The sequence below is a fragment of the Choloepus didactylus genome, chromosome X (assembly GCF_015220235.1).
Source record: "Choloepus didactylus isolate mChoDid1 chromosome X, mChoDid1.pri, whole genome shotgun sequence".
Classification (NCBI taxonomy): Eukaryota; Metazoa; Chordata; class Mammalia; order Pilosa; family Megalonychidae; genus Choloepus; species Choloepus didactylus.
The window spans coordinates 68,928,941-68,956,193 of record NC_051334.1 but is presented as its reverse complement, the minus strand read 5'-3'; the positions used below and the strand labels follow the sequence as shown (position 1 = coordinate 68,956,193).

The 27,253-nt window shown below is 38.0% G+C and overlaps 1 protein-coding gene across 1 annotated transcript in view; it reads right to left on the bottom strand.

The window, feature by feature from the left end:
• HEPH (hephaestin) overlaps window positions 1–27,253 on the bottom strand; it is a 103,974-nt gene that overhangs the window by 53,271 nt on the left and 23,450 nt on the right. Inside the window, 3 exon segments of the mRNA XM_037821506.1 lie at window positions 21,110–21,241; window positions 22,046–22,185; window positions 23,777–23,990. Coding sequence (XP_037677434.1) covers window positions 21,110–21,241; window positions 22,046–22,185; window positions 23,777–23,990 — 486 coding nt within the window.

Sequence of the window (27,253 nt, the reverse complement as noted above, 5' to 3'; positions counted from 1 at the left end):
TTTCACAGACAAACAAATGCTGAGAGATTTTGCCAATAAAAGTCCTGCCCTACTTCAGATACTAAAGGGAGCCCTACCGGCAGAGAAACAAAGAATGGGGAGAGAGATATAGAGAAATTTAACAGACATATATAGAACATTACATCCCAAATCACCAGGACACACATTCTTCACTAGTGATCATGGATCTTTCTCCAGAATAGACCATATGCTGGGACATAAAACAAGCCTCAATAAATTTTTTTAAAAATTGAATTTATTCAAAGCACATTCTCTGACCACAATGGAATACAAATAGAAGTCAATAACCATCAGAAACTTAGAAAATTCACAAACAACTGGAGGGTGAAAATGAGGGGGAGATGAAAACATTCCTGGCTAATCAAAAGCTGAGGGACTTCATCACCAGTAGATCGGTCCTATAAGAAATGCTAAAGGGAATTGTGCAGGCTGAAAGGAAGAGACATTAAACAATTGACTGAAACCACATGAAGAAATAAAGATTTCCAGTAAAGATCACATGGCAAATATAAATATCAATACTACTGTATTTTTGATTTGTAACTCCACTATTTACTTCCTACAGGATATAAAATACATAAACTGTAATGATAAATCAGTGGCTTTGGACTCAATGTAAAATATGTAATTTTTGACAAGAACTACATAAAGGTGAGGGAATAGAGAAGTATAGGAACATAGTTTACATGTCCTATTGAAGTTAAGTTGGTATCAAAGAAAAACAAGATTGTTAAAGATTTAAGATGTTAAATGTAAGCCCCACGGTAAACACAAAGAAAGTATCAGAGAATATGACCATAGAGATGAAAAGTAGAGTATGGGTTATGAGAAGCGGGGGAAAGGGCAATGGGGAGTTAAGAAATGAGTATAGGGTTTCTGTTCGAGGTGAAGGGAAATTTCTAGTAATGGATGGTGGGAAGGTGATAGCATTACAACATTCTAAATGTGAGTAATCCCACTAATGGAATGCTGGGGGGGGGTTGGAATGGGAAGATTTAGGCTGTATATATGGTTCCACAATTGAAAAAAAAAAAGAGTCTAAATAGATAATGACAATTAAATGCCAAGGATGATCCTGGATGGGATCTGAGGATGGAGGAGAGGAGGCTCAAAGGGACACAGTTGGGACAAAAGAAAGAAAAAAAAAGGAAATATAGAATGCAAGCTTTTTATCAATGTTGAATTTCTTGAACTTCTTAGCTGCGCTTAACAGGATTGCATAAAAGAATGCTCTTGTTCATGGGAAATGTATATGTGAATTATATTGTTTGTTCAAGGATGTGTGCAGCTTGCTCTCATATGTTCAGAAGACAGAACAATAGATGATGGATGATAGGGAGGGAGGGAGGGAAGGAAAGAAAGAAATGGTGGTGTGACAGTATGTTAAAGTTGGTGGATCGGAGTATCAGGGGAGGGCGATCGGGGTATGCTGGAGTTCTGTGTATAGGGTTTGTATTGTTTTTGCAACTGTTCCTGTAAGTTTGAATTCATTTCAAAGTAACATTTTTTAAAAAATGGGCAAAAGACTTGAATAAACATTTTTCGAAAGAGGAAGTTCAAATGCCTAAAAAGGTACATGAAAAGATGCTCAACATCACTAGCTATTAGGGAAATGCAAATCAAAACCCATATAGTGGAATGGCCCATATTTTATAAAAAAAACAGTAAGCTACAAGTGTTGGAAAGGATGTGGAGAAACAGGAACACTTATTCACTGTTGGTGGGAATGTAGAAGGGCACAGCTGCCATGGAAGAAAGTTTGTCAGTTTCTCAGGAAGCTAACTATAGAACTGCTATATGATTTGGCAATCCTGCTGCTAGAACTGAAAGCAGTGGTGCAAATAGACATTTATACACTGATGTTCATAGCAACATTATTCACAATTGCCAAAAGATGGAAACAGCCCAGGTGTCCATTAAGTGATGAAGGGCAAACAAAATGTGGTATATACATACGATGAAATATTATTCAGCTGCAAGAAGGAATGATGTACTGATGCATGCAACAACATGGATGAACCATGAGGACATTATGTTGAGTGAAATAAGCCAGACACAAAAGGAAAAATATTGTAAAATCTCACTAATATGAACAAAGTTTAATGAACAAACTCATGAAGTTTATATCTAGAATATGTTTACCAGGAGGTAGAATGATAGTAGAGAATGGGGAGCTAATACTTAATTTGTGAAGAGTTTTCAATAAGTTTGGTTGTAAATTTTGGAAATGCATAGAGGTGATGGTAGCACATTATCATGGGTGTAACTAACAACACTGAATTGTGAGTGATTGTGGTTGAAAGGGGACGATTTGGGGTGTGTATGTCACCAGAAGGAAAGCTAGAGGATAAAACAAAGGTCTATATAACACAGTGAACTCTGTTTTGGATGATGAATGTGGTTAATAGTCTTACATGAGCTAGAACAAATGCATGTCGCTATTACGAGGTGTTAATAATAGGATGGTAAATGGAGAAAAATACACCTAAAACAAAATATGGTCTATAGATAGTTACATATTTTAATATTCTTGCATCAACCGAATCAAAGGTACCACACCAATGCTAAGTGTCAACAATAGGGATGTATATGGGAATGCTGTTTTGTATTCTTAGAAAAGCATTACAGGTCACATAAATAACAAAATTTACTTGTTAGTTACACTGTTTTACTCTGATGCTTCTCTGAAAGTGCATGCAGTCAGCTACAGGGCAAAATTTCATCTTCAGCAAAAAAAAAAAAATGTACATGAGAAGCAAGGCAAGTATATAAATTATGTTCTACCTATCAATTAAAATAACCCTGGTAAGAATGTAAAGGTGGGACAAGGTCAAGTGTCTCGACTGACAGGGCCCTGTTGGATATCTTGGACCTTATTTAGCTACATGGGATATAAATATTTCCTTGATGTCATAAGCCGGTTTTCTGGAACCTTATTTCTTATGGCAACACTTTATTTTTTATTTACTTGTGTCTTCTCTCTTTGACAGTCTGGCTAAAAATTTAAAGGTTTGTCAATTTTACTGATCATTTCAAAGAACCAAGTTTTGGTTTCATTGAGTCTATTTTCCTTCTATTTCATTTTTCTCTGCTTTAAACTTTATTTCCTTCCTTCTGCTCACTTTGGGTATAATTTGCTCTTCTTTATCTAGTTCCTCCAAGTCTGAGCTTATGTTACTGATTAGATATATTTCTTCTATAATATAACTGTTTACATTTATAAATTTCCCTCTTAGAATTGCCTTTATTGCATCCCACCAGTTTAGACAGGCTATGTTTTCATTTTCTTTGCCTCAATTAATTCTAATTCTTTTAATTTCCATATATTTGCAAATTTTCTAATTTTCCTTTCTTACTGATTTCTACCCTCATTCCATTGTGATAGGAGAGGTTACTTTGTATGATTTCAATCATTTTGAATTAATGGGGACCTCTTTTGTGACCTAAAATGTAGTCTATCCTTTATAATTAACCATATGTTCATTTTTGAAGGTTTTTTATTAGAGAAGTTGTGGGTTTACAGAACTCCCCAAAGAACCCGTGAGACCTCCCCCCGGCCTCTTCCAGGCTGAGTGGGAAGCTGGAACCTCAAACTTTGATCCTCCATTGAACTGGCCCAAATTAGTCTACTTGGGGTGAGTGCTCAGTGGCCCCACACTGTCCTCAGACTTCCTTGGGCTCTCATCTCTTTGCTGGGAGGGGGGCCAGATTGTTATGCCTGGGGAAGGGTTAACATCTGGGCCCTCTGGAGGTCCACCCCTTCCCCCAGAATGGAACTATGTGTCTACAATAAAGGTTTTGAAGTGAATAAAGTTTTGAAAACTAAAATAAATAAATAAATAAATAACATAAAGTAAAATAAAATAAAAGTATTCCCATATACCACCCCACCACTAATATCTTGCTTTGGTGTGGAAATCTGTTATAATTGATGATACATTTTTATAATTGTACTAATAATTAAAGTCCAGTGTTTAAGGTTCACTGGTTGTATAGAACAGTTCCATGGATTTTTAAAAATTGTTGTTCTGTTACCATATATACAATCTAACAATTCCCCCTTCAATCACATTCACATATTTGTTTCAGTGCTGTTAACTGTGTTTGCAATGATGTGCTACCATTACTGCCATCCATTACCAAAACAATTCCATCATTCCAAACAGGAATCCTGTTTATTTTGAGACTTAACTTCCCATTCCCTATGTCTACACTGTCCCCTGTTAACTTATATTCTAGACTATAATTCCGTAAGTTTGCTAATTCTAATTGTTTCAAATCAGAAAAATCATACAATATTTGTCCTTTTCTGTCTGGCTTATTTCACTCAACTTGATGTCTTCATGGTTCATCCATATTGTCAGTTATCATGATTCATTCATTTTTATGGCTGAATAATATTCAATTGTATATACCACATTGTGTTTATCCATTCATAGGTTGCTGGACATTTGGGTTACTTCTATCTTTTAACAATTGTGAATAATGCCACTATGAACATCGCTATGTAAATATCTGTTTGAGTTCCTGCTTTCAATTCTTTGGGGTATATGCCTAGTAGTGGGATTGCTGGGTCATACGGTATTTCCACACTTAAGTTTCTGAGGAACTGCCAAACTGTCCGCCACAGTGGCCACACCATTTTACATTGCCACCAGCAGTGAATGAGAATTCCTACTTCTCTGCATCTTCTCCAACACATAGTTTTCCATTTTTTTAATAGCAGCAATTCTACTGGGTGGAAAATGGTATCTCATTGTGGTTTGGATTTGAATTATAGTTCTGGCTCTATCTTTAGGTCTTTTTTTGCACTTTGAGTTGATTTTTATATAAGGTGTGACGTTGGGGCCCTCCTCTTTTTCTTTTTCTTCCAAATGGAGATCCAGTTTTCCCAGAACCATGTGTTGAAGAGACTATTCTTTCCCAATTGAGTGGTCTTTACCCTTGTCAAAAGTTAGTTGGCCATAAATGTGAGAGTTGATTTCTGAGCTCTCAATTTGATTCCATTGATCTATATATTTCTTCTTGTGCCAGTACAATGCTATTTTGATTACTGTGGCTTTGAAACAGTTTTAAGATTGGGAAGTAAGTCCTCCAACTTCATTCTTCTTTTTCAAGATAGTGTTAGTTATTCGGGGCCCCTTATACCTCCCTATGTATTTGAGGATTGGATTTTCCATTTCTGAAAAGAAGGTTTTTGGAATTTTGTTTGGTATTACATTGAATCTATAAATTGCTTTGGGAGGATTGAAATATTAGCAATATTTTTTCTTCCAAGCCAGGAACACAGAATATCCATCCATTTATTTAGGTCTTCTTTAATTTCCTTTTACAGTTTTCTGATTACAAGTCCTTTACATCCTTGATTAGATTATTCTCAGATATTTGATTCTTTTAGTTGCTATGTTAAATGGTATTCTTTTCTTGGTTTCTTCTTTTTCTTTGTATAGAAACACTACTGATTTGGGGGTGTTGATCTTGTACCCCGCCACTTTGCTGAATTCATTTATTAGCTCTAGGAGCTTTGTTGTGGATTTTTTCAGGATTTTCTGCACATTGGTTCATGTCATTGGCAAATAGGGAAAATTTACTTCTTTCTATCCAATTTAGTTGTCTTTCATTTTTCTTGCCTAATTGCTCTGGCATGAACTTCCATTCAATGTTGAATAATAGTGACAACAATGGGAATCTTGTTTTGTTCCTGATCTTAGAAGAAATGGTTTCATCTTTCACCATTAAGTAGGATATTAGCTGTCAGTTTTTCATATATGTCCTTTTTCACGTTGAGAAAATCTACTTCTATTCCTAATGTTTTAAGTGTTTTATCAAGGAGTCCTTAATTGTGTCAAATGCCTTTTCTTCATGAATTGGGTTGATCATGTGGTTTGCTTCCTTTATTCTATTAATGTGGTGTATTATATTAATGGATTTTCTTATTTTTAACTGTTCTTGCATACCAGAGATAAATCACCTGTGACCATGGTGTATAATTCTTTCAGTGTGCTGTTGGATTCAGTTTGCTAGTATTTTTTGAGGATTTTTGCATCTATATTTACAAGAAATAATGTTCTGTAATTTTCTTTTCTTGTGGCATGTTTATCTAGCTTTGGTATGAGGGTGATGTTGGTCTTGTAAAATGAATTAGGGAGTGTTCTCTCTTCATTTTTTTGGAAGAGTTTGAGGAGAATTGGAGTTAAATTCCCCTGTGTAATCATCTGGTCCTGGATTTCTCTCTGTTTGGATGTTTTTGATTACTGATTCAAGATCTTTACTAGCAATTGGTTTGCTGAGACCTTCTTTTTCTTCTTGAGTCAGTATAGTAGTTTGTGTGTATCTAAGAATTTATCCATTTCATTTAGGCTATCTAATTTTTTTGGCATATGGTTATTCATACTATCCTCTTATTGTCCTTTATATTTCAGTGGGGTTCATAGTAATTCCCCATTTTAATTTCTAATTTTTGTTATTTGTATTGTCTCTCTTTTTTCTTTGTCAGTGTAGCTAAAGATTTGTCAATTTCATTGATCATTTCAAATAAACAACTTGGGTTTGGTTGGTTCTCCGGATTTTGTGTGTGTGCGTTGTTTGCTATTTCAATTATCTCTGCTCTAATCTTTGTTATTTCCTTCCTTCTCCTTGATTTGAATTTGGTTTGCTTTTCTTTTTCTAGTTCTTCTGGTGTTAAGTCTCTGAATTGAAGTCTTTCTTCTTTTTTAAATGTAATCATTTAGAGCTTTAAATTTGCCTCTCACCACTGCCTTTGCGATATCCCATAAGTTTTGGTATGGTGTATTTTCATTTTAATTCACCTCAAGACATTTCCTAATTTCCCTTTTGATTTCCTATATAACCCATTGGTTGTTTAAGAATATTTTGTTCAATTTCTATGTATTTGTGAATTTTCCATTTCTACCTCTATAATTTATTTCTAGCTTCATTCCTTTTTGGATTGAATAGATATATTGTATGATTGCAACATTTTTGAACTTGTAGAGACTTTTGTGACCTAACCTATGGTCTATCCTGGAGAATGATCCAAATATACTTGAGAAGAATGTGTTGCTGCTGAGTGAGGTCTTCTATATATGTCTGTTAGGTCTAGTTGGTTTAGAGTATCATTCAAGCCTTATATTTACTTACTGATCTTCTGACTAGATGTTTTATGCATTATTGAAATGGTGTATTAATGTTTCCAACCGTTAATGTAGAATGCACAATTTCTCCCTTCAAATCTGTCAATATTTATTTCATATATTTTGGGACTTTCCTGATAGGTGTGTAGGTTTTTATAATTGTTACATCTTGTTGAATTGACACCCTTATCAGCATATGATGACTGTCTTTGTACCTCATAACTGTTCTTTTACTTAAAGCCTATTTTATCTGATGTTAGCATAGCTACTCTAGCTCTCTTTTGGTTACTATTTACATGGTATATATTTTTTTCCATCCTTTCACTTTCAACTTACTTGTATCTTTGAATTTAAGGTGAGTCTCTTGTAGATAGCATGTAGTTGGGCCATACTTTCCTTATCTATTCTATCAATTTCTGCCTTTTGACTGGAGAGTTTAATCCATTTACATTTAAAGACTTTCTTCTGACATTTGGCTATTTAGCTTTTGTAAGCCTTATACCTTTTATTCCCTCAATTCTTCCATTAATGCCTTCTTTTATATTTATTTGATATTTTGTGTTGTACCATACTGAGTGCCTTCTCTTTACTATATGGATATATTTTTTCATCTATTTTCCTTGTGGTTACCATGGGTTAAAATTTAACATCCTAAATATATAACAAGATATTTGGCTTGATACAAACTTGACTTCAATAGCCTACACATATATATTCTTATGTCCCACTATCCCCTCACCATTTTTTGTACTTGTGATCATTTATATCTTTGTACCTTGCATGTCCAAAAACATAGATTTATCATTAGTTTTGTGAATTTGTATTTCAGCACCTATAGGAAGTAAGATGTGGAGTTACATAAAAAAACAATACAATAAAACTAGCATTTATAGTTCCCCAAATGGTTACCATTGCTGGAAGTATTTATTTCTCTATGCTGCTTTGAACCACTGTCTAGAGTCCTTTCCTTTTTGTAGGAAAAATTCTCTTTAGCATTGCTTGTAGGGCAGGTCTAGTGGTGATGAAATCCCTCAGCTTTTGTTAATCTGAGAATGTCTTAATCTCTCCATCATTTTTGAAAGAAGTCTCATTGGATAAAAAAAAATCTTGGTTGGTGTTCTGGTTTGCTAATGCTGCCATTTATGCAAAATACTAGAAATGGATTTGCTTTTATAAAGGGGGTTTATTTGGTTACAAAGTTACAGTCTTAAGGCCATTAAGTGTCCACAGTATGACATCAACAATAGGTACCTTCACTGGAGAAAGGCCATAGGCATTGGTAAAACTTCTGTTAGCTTAGAAGGCATGTGGCTGGCATCTGCTTGCTCCCAGGTTGCATTTCAAAATGGCATTCTCCAAAATGTCTGTGCCAGCTTCCAATGGCCATCTTTAAAATGTCTGTCCCAGCTGCAGCTCCAAGCTCCTTCTGTCTGAGCACTTATAGGGCTCCAGTGATTCAATTAAGATCCACACTGAATGGGCAGGGCTACACTTCCATGGAAACATTCAGAGGCCACACCCCAACCAAAGGTGTCATTCACAGTTGGTTGGGTCACTTCTCCATGGAAACAACCTAATCCCAATATCCCAAAAGATTGGATTTAAAGATCATGGCTTTTTCTTGGGGGGCATAATATATACAAACCAGCACATTCCATCTGCTGGACCCTAGAAAAACATGATCTCTCCATACACAAAATACATCCATCCCATCACAATATCACAGAAACTTAAATTATTTCAGTAACAATAGGTGAGTGTAAGATGCCATCAAAATCAGTTACAGGCGTGGTCTGTCCTAAGGCAAAATTTCCCTCTGGCTGTGGATCTGTGAAACTTGGAACAAGTTATCTGCTGCCAATATACAAAGGGGGGACAGTCATAGGGTAAACATTCCCATTGCCATTGGTAGAAACTGAAAGGAAAACAGGGTTTAAAGGATGAAAACAATTCCTAAAACCAGCAGGGCAAACTCCATTAGATTTCAAAGTCTGAGAGTCATTTATAGAATGATGTTGTATCCCTGGGGCTTGAGAGAGCAGCAGTCCAACCCTTTCCAAGGGCTGTCACAGCAGTCCTTTCCTCTCCAAAGGCTGGGGTGAGTGTTCCAATATATCCACACATTGGGTGACCACCTTCTTCTGGGCCCCACTCTCCTCAAACACTGGGGTGCCACCCAGACTCTGCCTTTCCAGGGCAAAGGCTCTCTCATCTCTGCAAAGTGGGGTGGTGGCCAGGCTCTCCCCAATCCCTGGAGAATGTAATCTACCCTCTCTGGGGCCTGTGGTGGCAGCACTCTTCTTAAGCATCAAAGCAGAAGGCCTATGCTCTGCCTGGGGGGCAAACTCACCCTTTCCACATGCATCAGCTGCTCTGCTCTCCCTGCCTGAGACCTCTTGACTCCAGACCTTAACTTCCATGATTCTGTCCTTGAAGAATGTTTTCCTTCAATTTGTTCCTTCTTTGTCCCTTCCGGTCCAGACCAACAGTGGTTCTATTTATACAGATATCACAAAAATTCTGTAGGCTTAGCATGCAGTTTACAGGGGTCAAAACTATTGGAGAATAGTACTTTCCACAAATCCTTTCTGGATAACTCCACGTCCAATCCTGGCTTGTACTAAAATGGCGTCAGTTTCCATGTTTGATTAAATCCTCATGTGGGGCTGTAGCTTCTGGGGTCTCACTTTTGAAAGCCCAGAATTTTCCAAACTATCAGTTTCTAGTTTCCTTGAACCCAAGAGTTCATTTCTCAGCTTATCTCTGTCCTATCACATTTTACTATAAGCTGCAAGGAGAAGCCAGGCTGCATCGTCCACACAAAGTCTGGAGATCTCCTCAGCTAAGTATCCCAGCTTGTCACCTTCAAATTCTGCCTTCCATCTGACACCAGGAATCAATTTTGCCAAATTCTCTGCCATTTTAAAACAAGGCTTGCCTCTCTTCCAGTTGGCAATCACACATTCATCATTTCTGTTTAAGGCCTCATCAGAAGTATCTTTAGAGTCCATATTTCTACAGTCTCTTCAAAGCATTCTAGGCCTTTTCTATCAAGCTCCTCACAATTCTTCCAGAATCTGCCCCTTATCCATTTGAAAAGCTGTCCCAACATATTTGGTATTTGGAAACTCAGCAACATCCCACTTCTCTGGTACCAAAATCCATTCCAGTTTGCTAATGCTGCCAGAATGCAAAATACCAGAAATGGATTGGCTTTTATAAAAGGGGTTTATTTGGTTACAAAGTTACAGTCTTAAGGCCATTAAGTGTCCAAGGTAAGACATCAACAATAGGGCACCTTCACTGGAGAAAGGCCATTGGCATCTGGAAAACCTGTGTTAGCTTAGAAGGCACATGGCTGTGGCTGGTGTCTGCTTGCTGCCAGGTTGCATTTCAAAATGGCATTCTCCAAAATGTTTGTGTCAACTTCCAACAGCTGTCTTCAAAATGTGTGTCTCAGCTCCTTCTGTCTGAGCACTTATAGGGCTCCACTGATTAAATTAAGATCCACATTTAATGGGTGGGGCCATACCTCCATGGAAACAATCAGAGGTCACACTCTAACCGAAGGTGTCATTCACAGTTGGGTGGGTCATATCTCCATGGAAACAACCTAATCCCAATATCCCATGAAATTGGATTTAAAGATCATGGCTTTTTCTTGAGGGACATAGTATATACAAACCAGCAGAGTTGGACATTGTTTTCTTTAAGCACTCTAAGAATTTCAACCCACTAACTTCTTGCCTCCATATTTTCTGATGAGAAATCAGTACTCAACCTAATTGGGACTCCCCTCTACATAGCACATTGCTTTTCTCTTGCAGCATTCAGAACTCTCTCCTTGTCCTTTGCATCTGACAGTGTGCTCAGTATATGATGGGATGTATTTTTCTTCATGTTTATCTTGTTTGGTGTTCTCTGAGTTTCTTCAATTTGCATATTCACATCTTTTGCCAAGTTTGGGTAGTTCTCTGTCATTATTTCTTTGAATATTCCTTCTACCTCTTTCTCTGTTTCTTCTCCTTCTGGGACTCCCATAATGCATATATTGGTCCACTTGATTGTGACCCAGGAGTGTCTTAGTCTATTTTTTACTTTTTATAATCCCTTATTCTTTTTGCTCTTCATTCCTTATTTCAATTATCTCATGTTTGAGTTTGCTGATTCTTTCTTCTACCAACTCCAATCTACTCTTGAAACCCTCCAGGGAATTTTTTCATTTCAGTTATTGTAGTCTTCAACTCCTGTTGTTCTGATTGGTTCTTTTTAAAAATTTCTATTTCTTTACTAAGATTCTCATATTCTTATTCATTATTTTTATATCCTTTTGTTCTTTTTCTGTATTTTATATCAGCTCCTTGAGCATTTTTAAGATCATTTTTTAAAGTCTTTGATACGTCCACATTCTGGTCTTCTTCACTGGTGTTTTCTGGATTTCTATTCTCTTCCTTTGGATGGGCCATCACTTCCTGTTTCTTTGTTTGCCTTGTACTCTTTTGATGCACGCTGTACCTCTTAAAAGTTTAACATATTAATTCTGTGATCTATTCCCTGAGATGTCTATTTCTTGATTTTGTGATGAACTGTTGTTAAGACAGAGATTTCTTGAGCTTCAGCTCTCCTAAGAGGAAGGTCTGCCCAAGGCAAATGCTGTGTGCAGGGTCCTTCCTGTCTTTTCTTGGCCTGTGTCTTGGGAGACAGAATTCTTTCCCCTGAGTGTTTAAGCAGGCAAGCCTTTGCCCCACACTGTCTGCCTCTATAGTTTCTTATTCTCCTTTCATTTTCTCAAGTGGCTTTCACCTGGTGGGAAAATTCCGGGAATGTGGGGGTGGGGAGTTGCCATAGAGATGTTTACAAAGTCAGTCTTTCCCAGACTAAACTGGACCAGGGATCCATGAAGGGAGTGCAGACAAGCTCCAAAATACCCTGGGGAGGGGTTCAGGAATGGTGTCAGGAGCCTCCTCTGTGGTTCCTCAAAGCTGACCTTTCTTGACCTGCCCAACAAATGCAGCCCTTCAACTAATTGTCTCCCACATTCTTGAATAAGTGTAGTGCCCCCAAGTCCCCTCTGCCACCACCCTTATCCAGGATGGGCTGGAACAATTGCTGCCCTCATTCAGACCTCCAGTGATCTGAAGTTGCTAGTCAAAAATAATGATCAGTGATTGGCTGTGTCCACCCTTGGTCTTGGGAAAAAGGATTTTTATGTCCCTTCTGTCACCAGTGAGGTAGCCAGGGCCTGTTCTCCATGGTCACCTAGTATGAGAGTGGAGGATGTGTGCCAGTATCCACTGCACAGAGAACGCAATTTATTGCTCCTTACTGTAATTTACCAGCTTCTTCTTCCTGTTCTTCCCTGAATCCCTGGATGTCCCATCGCCCCCTGGAATTTCAAACTAGTTGTTTCAGACAGTTCCTGTATGTTTAATAGTTGTTCAGAACTTAATCCTGGAGCCTCTTACTCCACCATCTTCCCACAATATAATAATGACTTTTTTACCTATGTAGTTGCCTTTTTTCAGAGTTCTATATTTCTTTGTGTGGATTTGAGTTACTCCACTGTCCTTTCATTTTAGCCTGAAGGACTCCATACACATATCGATAGAGCAGGTCTATTCATGAAATACTTTCAGTTTTTTTAAATCTGGGAAAGTCTTATAAGTGTAAAACTGTCTAGGGCCTCAAAACAGACTTGAGGTTCTCTATTGCAGCAATTTTTGCCTTTTAGGAAGTTGGTGAACCATACCTGGCAGAATTTTTTTTCAAGTTGCTAACCTTTATGCCATCCTTAATAAGAGTGTTTCCATCATACCCATATTATATATATATATATATATATATATATATATATATATATATACACACACACACATGCATACAGTTGGCCCATCAGTTACAGAGTGAGAGATTTAGTGAATGAAGTTTTCACGGTGTTTTGTAGTCAATTTTGTAAAATACTTTAGTCTTAACTTGTGAAATTGTCATAAGAAGTTATTTTTGTTATTTTGCACTTTTACTTAAGTCAGTCCATATTTCTCCTAGTATGGTTATTTACTGACATAGTGACATGATCACTTTTGATCTGGACTGACCAGCTGTTAATGTGCAGAAGAGTTGGGTGAATTGTTCTTGCTTCTCATGATGCATGTTTCCATATGTCAATGATATTTTGATTCACTATTAAGGTACTAGAATTGTTATTCATGTACAAGAGTTCCTTCTGGAATATAACTGGTTATGACTTAATCCAGATGTTTAAGAATCAGGGTCATTAAGTCTTACCACACATCCCTATGATAGAATGTGGACTTTTCCAAGGGTATAATTTTTCCATTGTATAACTTATAATTTCCTAAAAACTGTAAACCTGTTATCTATAGAATTTAACATGTGCATTTATAATGGCTATTTTATATGTTGTGATGTCATCATTTTTAAATTAAATGTTTCATATTTATGTGTATGGAACCCTGTCATTAGATGGGTGTCCAGTTGATTTTCTCCTAAATAGATAGCTCTTGTTTTCATGGTAGTAAAACATTATGCCACATTATACCTTGCAAATGTCCTCATTCTGCTTCATGTTAACCAACTCTCCAACCCTCTAATTGATAATATAGAATCAAAACTAGTATTTAATAAGTGTTTTAGATTAAAATACAAGTTGCTCACAAACTTCAAGGGCATTCTGAAGTAGTTAGTGCAGCTGTTCACAGAGGTATGGCTGGCATCCATTAAAAGGAAACTGATCAAATACATGAGACATTATATGCCTGGTGAAGAATACGTTATAAAATCCCTAGAGTAAATTTGTTTGGTGCATAAGTGGAGGGGTAAAAATTCCAAGCCTATTAGAACCTATGTCATTTAAGATGGTTTTGGTGTAAAATGGGTCTGGTATAACCTTCCAAGAAAAAATCACATTATAGAGGAAGTCTTCAAAGTGGTTTTTAAAATTTTCCATTGAAGATTTTTATGTCAGTTATGTTGGATAAAAATTTACAAATAAAGCTTCTCACCCTCCCCCAAAACAGTTTCATGGCAGAGAGAAGCCTTAAGTGAATCCCTCTTGATATTACAAAAAACGAAAAGGATTCTCATCATCATAACTAGCACCAGAGATCCTGGCAAACATATTTGGAAAGAAAACAAAAATAAGGGGTGCAAGAAATAAAACTCTTAGTATTTTTAGCAACAAACTGTTAGAACTAATAAAGTCAGGAAGACCATCAGACACAAACTTAAAAAATTTCAACTTACAAAAATTAACAGCAATAATCAATTAGAAAACATAATTTTAAAATATCAACAAAAAGTATAAAGCATCAATGGATTAACTTAACCAAGCATATTAAAACCTTTGTGGATCGGGAAAAAAGATAAAAATAAAACCTTTGTGGAGATGTCTTTATAACATGATAAAGGGGATAGAATATTATCTGAATAAATGGAGAGCCATTCCTACAAATAGATAAGATGAAAATGCCAATTCCCTCTCAATTAATCCATAAATTCAACACACTACTCACCAAAATTCCAGTTGGATTTTGTGAAGAACTTGATAAACTTGATAAACATACTCTAAATTTACATTAAAGATAGCAAATACCTAAGTCAACCCTGAAAAAAGGAGGCCTACCTTCCAAATAAGACAATATTAAGACAGGTTGCAAAGCCACAATAGTAAAAAAGCATATGATATTTGTACAAGAACAGAAGAATAGACAAATAAAACAGAATAAACAACCAGAAGTCTGATCTATATATGTACAGGAACTAAATATACATTGAAGATGGAAAAAGAACTCAAAGGGGGAAAAGCTGAATTGTTCAGGATATAGGATTGAGAAAACTCACTCCCTTTATGGAGAAAAATTAAATTGGATCCCTAGCTAATACCACATAGAAAGGTAGATTCTGGTTTGATCTGAATGTGAAAATAAATTTACAATGTTAACAGAAGTTAAAGTAGCAGAATATCTCTTTGACCAAGGGTGAGGGAAAACTTCATAAACAAACTTCAAGGGCACAAACTGAAATTGATGGATTTGATCACCTCAAATTAAGGAATTTGTTCAAAACATGACACCATGGACAGTTAGATGAATGACAAATTGGGAAAAGATAACTGTGATTGGGAAAAGACAACAAAAGGGATTAACAATAATTAAAATACAGGAACTTCTGAAAACCAAACAGAAAAATCTATCTAGGGACCCCAATCCATTAGCTATTTGCCCCTATTTTAAAAATACACCCAGAATCAGACCACTTCTCACCCCTTGCAATGCTCTCAGGTTGGTCCAAGATGCCATCATCTCTTACTGGGATTTCTCCAATAATCTTGGTCACTCTTTACTGTCTAACTCTCTGGGTGATCTCATCCATACTTATAACTTTGAATATCATCTACACACTGATGACTCTCAAATCTTTATCTCTGGTCCACACCTCGCTTCCAGTCTCCACACTTTTGTAGCCAATTATCTACTTGATATCTCCAATTGATATCCAGTTGATGACTAACAGACATCTTAAATTTAACATATCCCAAACTGAAACCCCAACTTCTCCCCCAAAATCCTGCTCTACCCAGTCTTCCCCCATTTCATTAAATGCCAACTCTATCTTCCATATGTCCAGATCAAAAACCTTGGACTCATACTTTTCTGTTCTTTTTATTTCTCCCACTCCACATCTAGACCTTCAAAAAATCCTATTGGATCTACTTTAAAAATATATCCAGAATTTGACCACTGCTCACAACTTCTATCCAAACCAACCTGGTTCAAGCCACTATCATCTCAGCATCTCTCACCAGGATTACTGCATTGCTTCTTAGCTCATCTCCCTACTTCCTCCCTTGCCTTTTCACTGCCTTTTCTCAACACAGCAACCAGATTGACCATGTTAAACTATAAGAAGTCAGAACATGTCACTCCTTTGCTCAAAATCCTCCAATGGCCTCTCAATCCACTTGAAGTCCTTCCAATGATCTTTAATGCCCAACATGATCTGCTCTCCCTATGCCTCCCATCTTTAACTTTCTGACCTTTTCTCCTACTCCTCTCCCTCTAGTCTACTCATCTCTAGACAGACTAGCTGCTTTGTTGTTCTCAGTCATGCCAAATACACTCTAGCTTCAGGACGTTTACCCTTTTTATTCCTTGTACTTGCAATTCTCTCCCTTTATTCCCATACTCTTCACATAGTTGCTACCCTTCCCATCCCTCCGATAGAAAATTAAATGTCACTAACTCAAATTAAATGTCTATTCACCTCTCCCTCCATCTTGTTCCATTACCCCATTCTGCTTACTTTGCAGTATTTATCTAACTATGTAAATATATTGTATCTATTTGATTTCTTGCTTATTATCTGTTCTTCTTCCCTAGTCTGTAAAATTCTGGAGGGCAATGACTACATTGGTTTTATCCACAATTTTGTGCTGCATTATTTGTGATCCCAAATGTTTTGGTAGACATTTTCATTTATTCTTTTATAAACTGCCTATCTATACACTTCAATCGTTTTTCTTTTGCAATGGTCATCCTCTTTTTTGTAACTGCTCTCTCTATAGTAACAATATTATATGTTTTACTTTTTTTTAAAGTCTCACCTTTTGCTTTTAAACTGTGAAAAACCTCTCTCCACCTTGAGCCCAGATAAGTGTTTACCTATATTTTCTTCTACTTCTTTTATTTTTTAAACTATTTTGCCTCTAATTATTTGAAATTTATTTTAGCATATTATGATAATGATACAATTTTATTTTTTCCTAAAAGATAACAACTGTCCTAAAACCATTTATTGATAATTTTTCCTTTCTTCCACTGAAATGCTAACTTTTTCTAATACTAAATTTTTATTTATTTTCTGTGTTAGCAGTGGAAAAATTAGTGGCAAAAGTTCAGTGCTATTATGATGGTATTAATCCAGGAACATAGGAAATTCCTGGCTCTTACTATTCACTCTTCCCCTTGGGGTTCCTAACTAAGAGAACTGTATACAGAGAATAGTAGACGAATGAGAATCAAAGTACTACTTTTTTAATAGCTAACTCAGTGTCCACTAACCCCATGGCAGAGATCCGATAACAGATGAGTTGAAGAACAAAGCTTTGTTTTAAAGGCCTAAGCAAGGCTTCCTCTTTCCAGGCCTTGAAAATAAGATGGCTAGATATGCAGTGCAGGCTCTGTCCTAACTCCCACATTCAGTTCACCCAGTGGCAGACACAGGTCAACTTACAACATGGAAGCAGGCGATGCAAAGGGGAGTGCTGAGATGAAAGAAACAGTAACTCTGTCCACTAGTGAGACATTGCCTAACAAATATCCTGGGTTCTAACTAATCAGATTAGTAAATTCTCCATTGTGAAGAGTTGGTAAGGAGGGAGGTAGAAGGGAGAAATGCGGAGCTAGTGGTACTCCTGCTATTGACAAAGGCAGAAGTGTGGGTCTATTTGAAGGATTTTTATTCTGTTCTATTGATTTATTTTTATGTTACCATGCTGCTTTAATTATTGTACCTTTGTAACATGTTATAATACTAGGTTGTGCTAGTCTCATTAATATTTTTAAAAATTTCTTGTCTCTTCTTGCCCAGATATTCTTTATTCTTCCAAATGAACTTTATATACAATCATTTTATTTCAGTACAAAAATATCCAACTGTGATTTTGATTAGAACTTCATGAAATCTATAAATTACTTAGGGTAGATCATCTCCTCTTGAATATTGATGGTGTTTTCCAATGTTTCATTCTCAGCCCAATGTTATTGCTACTCTACAAACTACCTCACTGGGAGATATTCTTAAGTCATTATTTCAACTATCATCTATAGTTGTTACTGAAAAGAGTTAAATCTCTATTTCTATCCTAGGTGTCTCTTCCAAGCTACAGAACCATATCTCAAACTATCCTCACAGCTCTCTCCTTTCCACCTGGATTTCTTGCAGGTATCATACACTCAAAATGTTCAAAATAAACTCAATATCTTCCCCTTTAAAAAACAAACACCCTTCCCCTTGCTTCCTGTATTTCCTATATTCTCTGTGAATGGCATTACCAGCCAGGTGCTTAATCCAAAAACCTGGCACCATCTAGGTGCTTAATCCAAAAACATGTGAATTATCCTTGACTCTACCATCTGCCTTATCCCCTCAACATCTGTTCAATAATCATATCCTATTGATACACAATAAAATCTATAAAATCCATCTAATACTCTCCATCCTCATTTCCTACCACCTTAGTTAAAACCATTATCATCACTTGTCTGGATTAATACATCAGCTTTCTGATGAGTTTACCTTTTTCCAATGTATCCCTTCTCTCCTTTTGATCATTTATTGATGATTTTATTGATCATTTATTGAAGATTTTAGTATCTGAATCTTCCATCTGTCTTTCCACCCCAATTCCTACCATCCTCCTGAGTGACTTCAAGTTCTATGTGGATGACTTAACCAACAGTCTTATCTATCACCTCCTCAATTCCAATGTCCTTCACCTCCACTTTACTTTAGGCCTTGGTCACACCTCATACCTTCTCATCATCTGAACTAGCTGTTCCTAAACCTTAAAAACATTCACTGTTTCCTCTGCTACATCTCCCAATTACTCTTTAGTCTATTCCAATCTTGTTTCTTTCCCCACCAATTTATGAAGATCACCAGCCAAGTCAATGTTGCTATATGCAGTAGGAAATTTGCTGTTATCATTTTATTAAACATATCTGAAGCAGCTGATACTGGTGATCACTTCATCTTTGAAATGCTCTTTTTTGATACCATCTTCTTGTTCTCCACCTACCTGTCTTGTTACTTCTTGGCCTCACTTTTCAGTCTGTACATACAGGTATTCCTCAAGGTCTCATCCCAGGACTCTTAGTATCTTATTTAATGTACTCTCCTGGAGTAACTACATTCATTCCTATGACTTCAATTACTACCTAAATGTTGATCCCTCAAAAATCTAATAGTCAGATCATACCTTTCCCCTGAGCTACAGATATTTTTGTCTATGAGATATTTCTAATTGGTTATCTTACAGACATCAAAAATTCAACAAATTCAAAAGTGAATGCATCATGATCCTATTCCCCTCATCTCAAGTCTGCTTCTTTCCATATTCCCTATATAAGTGAACAGCATCACTATTTACCTGGCTGTCCACGCCAAAAATCTGGGTGTCATTTAAAAATCTTCCTCCAAAAATGTGGGTGTGAGTGAGGAATCATTTTCTTTCTCATCTCCCATATCCAATTAATCACGAAATCTTGCTGATTCCACCTCTTCCATCTTTTTAGAATCCGTTCCCTTTCCTCTACTCCAACTTTCCCCTCTTTTAACACTGGGCCTTTACACAGTATATTCCCTACACTTGGAACTTACTTTTCCATGCTTTTCTTCCATATGACCCTTCATCTATATGTATTTTTGTTATCCTTTAGTTCAGTAGTTCTCAAAGTATAGTTCCTAAGCCAGCAGCATCAGCATCACCTGGGAACTTGTTAGAAATTACAAATTCTTGAGCCCCATACCAGATGTGCTGAACCAGAAACTCTGGGGATTGGAGCTCAGCAATCTGCATTTTAACATGTCTTCCAGGTGATTCTGATACCTGCTAAAGTTTGAGGACAACAGTTTTAAATCTCAGATTAAATAACATCTCCTCTGGGAAAGCACACTTGACCATTCAAGCATTAGATTATGTACCCTCTTCTACACCTCCACAGCACACTGTAAAAACCCCTACTTAACACCTATCACACTGCATTATAATCAACAATTATCTTGTCTCTTTATACTAACAGCCCAGATTCTTTAAGGGCAAGAACAAATATTATTCACCACTGCATTCATAGCTTCGAAAATTGTTCTCATCACCCAGTTGGTCTCCAGCAAGTATTTATTCAATAAATGAATGAATAGAAAAGAATGTGGTCAAGATTATGGTCATTAGTATTAATACTCATTTAGTATTAGGGGCTTAGTATGTGTGCCGGTTTGAGTGTATTGTGTCCCCCAAATGCCATTATCTTTGTGGTCTTGTGTGGGGCAGAAGTTTTGGTGCTGGTTGGATTTGCTTGGAATGTGCCCCACCCAGCTGTGGGAGATGATTCTGATGAGATGTTCCCATGGAGGTGTGGCCCCGCCCATTTGGGGTGGGCCTTGATCGGTGGAGCTATATAAATGAGCTGACTCAGGGGGAGGAAACGAGTGCAGCTGGGAGTGATGGTTTGAAGAGAAGCAAGCTTGCTAGAAAGGAACGTCCTGGGAGAAAGCCGTTTTGAGGCCGGAGCTTTGGAGCAGATGCCAGCTGCCTTCCAAGATAGCAGAGGTTTTCCGGATGCCATTGGCCATCCTCCGGTGAAGGTACCCGATTGCTGAGGTGTTACCTTGGACGCTTTGTGGCCTTAAGACTGTAACTGTGTAGTGAAATAAACCCCTGTTTTATAAAAGCCTATCCATCTCTGGTGTTTTGCATTCTGCAGCATTAGCAAACTAGAACAGTATGTGACTGGGGTTAGGATTTAATGTGTACTAAGAAGCCAAGAACTTTATCTATGGTTAGGGTTAGGCATCAGTTTGTAATCTGGGTCAGTTTCACTCTCTTGCCAAGATTAGGAGCTCAGACTGTAGCCAAGGTTAACTTCAGAGTCTAGAGAGCATTAGAAGCTCAATCTGTGTTCAGGGTTAAAGGCAGTATAAGGCTAAATGTGTGACCACTTTTAAGGATCAGTCTTTGAGGAAACAAAAAGAGCTAAAATAGGTAGCCTGTTTTGGGGTTGAGAGTATTTCACATAGACAAACTCAGACTAGTTTAGAACTGGCCAATAACCCTGATGTAGGTCTCTAAGAAAATACTTTTTTAAAAGGAGCAAACAAGAGAGCTGAAGCAGAGGTGCTGTACATTGTTTGTCTCTTCACTGAATGTCCACACTCACCAGGTTCAGCAGCCAGTGGCCTGGTAGTGTCAGATTCTAGCATTCCATGAGCATGCACAGAGTAAGGACGGCTGGCATTATTCTTGAACACCACAGTCAGGATATCACCAACCTCCCCTCTGAGTAGTGGACCTAATATGTGCAGGATAAAGAAAAGTCCTATTAGAGGGGTGGAACAAGGGGCATTAAATAAAGTGATGTATGGAGGCTCTGTAGAATTAGGGGGTTGCCCAGAGAAAGGTTCCTCCTGAGGTTGAAAGTCATGGCTGGCTCCATTTTCAGATTCAGAAGCCCTTAAATTGATACTTCTACTCACAGGATGAGGGTACTTCAGCAGGAGGATTGTGCCTCCAATTCCCACTATGTTCTCATCCCAACACTTTCTCCATAATTACCCAAGGTTCTAGGAAATCAGGGCTCTATTGAATTGCTGATGGTAAAGAGTGAGAGTTCAGCTCAGAGTATAGAGTGGTGGGATCTCTTTAGGGGCCAGTGGGTCCCTTCTGGACCAAGACAAGAATGAGAAATCCCATTGGCCCCTATGAAAGTGGAGAAACTGTAGCAATAATTAAACTTGGGTACAGAAGTAGTACTGTTTCTCTGTATCATTTATTCTACTCTTTGATGTTCTTAAATTCTCATGCTTCTAGTATCTGTTTAAATCTATCACACTCAGAGACCCTAGCCTAGGTATACAGGCCTAGGAAAATCTGGTTCAGGTTGCAACAGAATAAAAGAATTCCCTCTTTTGAGTTATCTAGTCTGATTAACTTTTAGTCCAGGGCTCATGGGTTAGTGCTTATTTTCATAGCACTTTATAAAATATTATGATATCTTCAGCATACTGTAAGGAAGGAGGCCTTCCTAATATGACATCACATTTCTAGGAGCAGCTCAGACTATTACACACTAAGAAGGAAAGTGGAATCCTCTTACCCAAGATTCCCAAGTGCTCCTCTGGTCCAGTCCTTGGCTGAGGGATCCTGAATGTACCATCAGTGTATTCTCTGAATACAGCTTTCTTGTATCTGGAACCTAGGAGCCCATCCTCATTGCTCAGGAATATATGTCCATAACTAGAAGTATCCAAAAAGTGATATCAGCACCTGGCCCTCGCCCCACATTTTCAGATATGGGGAAGCTAAGTAAGAGTCAACTCCACATCAAAGAAGAAGAGATAGTGGACTTATTTCTGCTAATGTTGGATTGCCTACAACATTGGCTACATAGCAACAATTAAAGTGGCAGGTTTCAGTATTTATTGATGGTATATTGTTTGTCTATCCTCCAGATAGGAATTTGCAGTACAATTAATATGACAACAGCATTGGACTAAGAGTCAGGAGCCCTGAGCTCTAGCTCCAACTTTAGTGATGTCTTAGATGGAATTAACTTGACAAAAGGACAAGGTACAAGGTGGCAGGAGAATACTAATTGATGATGCTACCAGAGGGTAAAGAATAGGAAGAGGTAGAGAGGAAATTAAATCTTATAGATTTCTCCTTATAGAATGCTTTCCAGTTTACAAAGAACTTTATTATTCATTTTATCATTTGGTATTCCTAACAGGCCTCTGAGGTAAGGAGGTCCCAGGGGTGGAATCAGAGGCCTAGAAGTGACAGGACTTACCTACAATAACAACTTCACCCAGCAAGGGATTGAGGACTTAGATCCAATCCCGCTGCTCCTTCTCTTCCTCCCCGACTAATAAGGTTCTTTTGACTATACCACGCCATTTTATGGATAAGTCAACCAAGGTCTAGAGAAAGGAAGTCACTTTTCCCAAGTACCAGAGCAAGTTAGCAAGAAGGTTTCAACCTTCAACAACCAGTATAAATAGCAAGAATTAGGAAAGCGCAGTGAGGACATTGAAAACAAACATTGGAGATAACATCCATATCGGAGACTGCTAAACTGTATGTCAGCTTCCATTCTCCCCTTCTTCCTTTTTAGTAATCGAATCTTATAGGTTTTAGCTAGGCATATGGCTGCTTACCAAAAGAGTATATTCCCCAGCCTTCCTTGCATTTAGGCATGGTCATATGAATAAGTTCAAGACAATGGGATATGCAAGACAGTGATACATACAACTTCCAGGTCATCTCTTTACTGACAGTGCTGCTGGTCCCAGACTTCTTTCCCCCTTCTTGATAGATGGGAATGGCTACAACTGGAGCAGAAATCTTGGTCCCAGAGATGAAAGGTAGGGTTCACCTACTAGCTCAGGACTACTCTTATCTGTATCATAATGTGAGCAAGAAATTAAATTCTATCTTATTTAAGCCACTCTATTTTAGACTTTTCTGCTACACAGCTGAGTCTTCACTATAATGAATGCAATGCCATTTTATCAAGGGATAGCTAAGTTTGGGGCATTCAGTCCCTCAAGTAGGTCCTCTAAAATTTAGAGGTGTTTCTGGCTAACCAGAAGAAGGGAGGCAAGGCTTAAGAGGATAGGGGTGAGGGCGTTGGTTTTTACTTCAGCCCTATAATATAGCAAAATAGAAGAAGCACTTAGCTAAAACTCAGAAGTCCTGCTCCCAGATCTGTTGAGTCTTATTAGGTCACCTTAGATGAGTCCCACCTCATCTCAAAGTTCCAGTTTCTTCATCTGTAAAATGCTCTGGATTCTCCAAAAGTGTGACATTTCCTTTTCTGAAGGCTCACCTCTTCTCCTCAGACTGGTTGTGCCATTCCAGCTCCCAGCTCCTGTCAGGGCAATAGTCCCACTCCACCTCTTCTGCCATGATGTAATAGACTCTTGCAGCCTGGTAGTGTTGACGAGGGGTAGCTTGGTGGCCAGGACACTGGGAGACATTGTAGATTGCCCTCATCCCTGCTTCACGATGCCTGCCTGCTTGGCAGTAAATCTCAAATGTCCCTGGGGAGGGGGGAGCAGAGAGCAAAACCTGACGCAGGACACCCCTGGAAAGTGCCTGGAGGATTTTCTGCTTCTCCTTTGGCATACTGCTGAGAGTGGGTAGTCTCAGGTAAGGCTCTTCTATGAATTAAATAAGAAATTATTACAAGCTTATTGAGAGTAATGAGTACAGAGGTTAAGAACTCCAGCTCCAAAGCTGGGTTTGAAACTTGACTGTAGGTTGATCAACTCATCCCATTTTGCCCAGGGCTTTCCTGGTTTGAGCACTGCAAGTCCCATAACCCTGGAAAAGCCTCTGTCCTGGGAAAACTGAGACTGTTGGCAACCCTATTTGTCACTTACTAGCTATAAAACTTCGAGGCAATTTCTAAAGCTCTGTATATTTCATTTCCCTCATCAGTAAAATGGGGATAATTTTACTTACTTCATTTGGCTTTCCTAGGATTTAACACAATAATGTGTGTATAGTGCTTAGCACAGTATATAGTAAATGTTCAACAAATAAATAAAGCCATAAATAAATAAAGCTGTGTTAATTATTCCAAAGAACGCACTGACAAGTTGGCTCCTCTTTCTGCAAAGTACCAAAGAAATAAAGGTGTGCTTAGTTAGATACAAAAAAGAACTTGATATCAAAGAGGCTTATATAAGAGAACTTTGAAATGGCCCTCTCTAGAGGGTTCTCACAAGAGACTGTTCAAATATTGGTCATGAATGTCTAAGTTGTAAAGCTGCCTGGTGTTGATCTCAAACTCCAGGTTTCTATGTCAAGGACACCCAGAATCAGAGCATGCTAATCAGTAGAAGCTAACTTTCTTAGAACTTCACTTTCATCATTCCCTTCCTTTACTGTCCACTACTTAGCCCATCACTATAAACTCTTCTGCCTGGCTTTCAAATCACTCTGTGAGCTGGCTCCAAATTATAAACCCAATCCCACTTCCCACTCATTGTCCCAAACTCAACCAATTAAATCTGTCCCTGACTTTCCCTCTCACATATCTCATTCCTACCTGGGAATTTCCATTCATATTGTTATCTCCTTCTGGAATATACCTGCCTATCCACCACAAATATATACGAGAGCCCATTAATTCTCCATGACTCAATTCATGTCTCATCTCTTCCAGGAAGTCCTCCCTGACTATTCTAGCCCACATTAACCTTTCCATTCTTGGCCCCTCCTCTCCTAATGCACTTTATATCTAAACCACATGATGGATTAAGTCTTCTTCTTTCTTTAAAAATAGTCCTTATTACTAGTTTATAAGCTCTTTGAAAGAAAGCATCCACTCTTTTCTTTCCTTATCTGCTCCCTTAAATCTTCTTTCCTTATTCCCCAATTCCAATCCATCAATAAATCTGATCAGCTCTCCCTTCAAAATTATCTTTAATCTGTCTATTTATTTCCATTTCCACTGCCATTTCCTTAGTCCAAGCCATCATTACCTCTCACCTTGAATAGATCAGTAGAGTACCAACTATGCTCTTTGCTTCTTCTTCTGCCTTCTTCAACCATTCTCCACACAGTAGCCAGGGTACTCTTCAACAAATATAATTCAGAACACATTACTCCCTTGCTTTAAATGCTCCATTCACATGGAGAAAACAATCCAAGCTCCTGACCATGGTCAACAAGGCCCTGCATAATATATGACCCATGTCGTATCACTCTTCTCCTAGCTCACTATGCTCCAACTAAACTTGCCTTCATTCTGACTCTTGAACAAGCCATGATCATTCCCACCTTAGGGCATTTGCACTTTCTGGCCCCTCTGCCTGCAATACTCTGTTGAGACATCTTCATATAGCTTCCTTTCTGATTATTTAGGCCTCAGCTCAAATGTCACAATTCTTCTTTAACACACTCTCCAAAATAATGTGTTCCCATAATTTTATCACCTCACTGTATTTTATTTCCTTCATGGCCTATATCACTCTCTGAAACTATCTTATTCTTAATTTATGTGTTTTTCATGTGTCTATTGTGGGTCTCCCATGAGAGCAAGGGTCATGTCTGTATTGGACTCTTCTCTACCCCAGTCCTAGAACATAGAAGATGTGCAATAAATATTTGTTGAGTGAATGAATGTATATGCAAATGAATGATTGTAATATTCTGTCCAAAAGTAAAACATCATGGTTTGGTATGGAGAAGAAAGTCTGATAATTCCTTGACGGGATAGGAACAGGTAGAAGACATTCTGAGAGAATCAAGTGACCTTGGGTTAGCCACATCATCTCAGTTTTCTCACATGGATGCTGTCATCCAAGCCCCTTCATTTTCAACACTCTCTGCCCTTGGCTTCAACGGCATCATTCTCTCTTCTGAATCTCCTCCTACCTCTCTGACCAATACTTAGTTGTCTCCTATTCTGTCTTCTTTCCTTCCTCCTACCTGTTGCATGTTGACTTCAGCCTTAGGTTTTCTTTCCTCTCGTTCTACATGCTTATGGACTTCAACTATGGGAACATCAAACCTCTCTCTCTCTCTAGTCCAAGTTTCTCCTTCAAGCTTTAGATTTCTAACCACAACTACCTACTGTGAAATCTCCACCTGGAATTCACCAGGAACTTAAAACTCAACCTGCCCTAAATGAACACTTTCTATCCTAATCTCACCACCCTTCTCATCTTCTGTATTTGTTCATTTGATTAATGACACCTCCATCTAACTAATTCCCAAGCTGGAAACCTCAGGCATCCTTTCTTCTTTTTCAGGCCCACATCAAAGTTCTGTCATTTCTCTCCAAAAATAGCCCTTAACTTGATCCCTCTTCTCCATCTTCACTGTCCCCACCCATTGGCAGACACTCATCATCTCTTGCAAGAGCCTCCTGCTGTGTCTCCCTGGTTCTGGATTCTCCTGGCTCAGAAATCCAGATCAAATTCTGCCACTCTTCCTCCTAATTACAAAAAGAAAACGTTTGGTGATGTTCCATAACCTAAAAGATAAAGTTCTATCTCCTTAGTAAACTCCTTCATTATTTGCCTCTCTGCCCTCTTTTCAACTGAGTCTTTAGTTATATCCTATCCCCCTTAAGTCCTATATGCCTGATGTTTTACAATAGAGGTGCTATTATCAACTTTGTTGGGATTACTGTATGTGCAGGACTGCCCTGCATATTGGAGAAAGTTTTAGCATCCCTAACTCCCACTTTCTAAATGCCCATAGCAGCCCCCAGTCATTGTAACAACTAAAAATTGCTTTACAAATTTCCAAGCACCCTTTAGCATACCACCTTGAGATGAGAACCATTGAA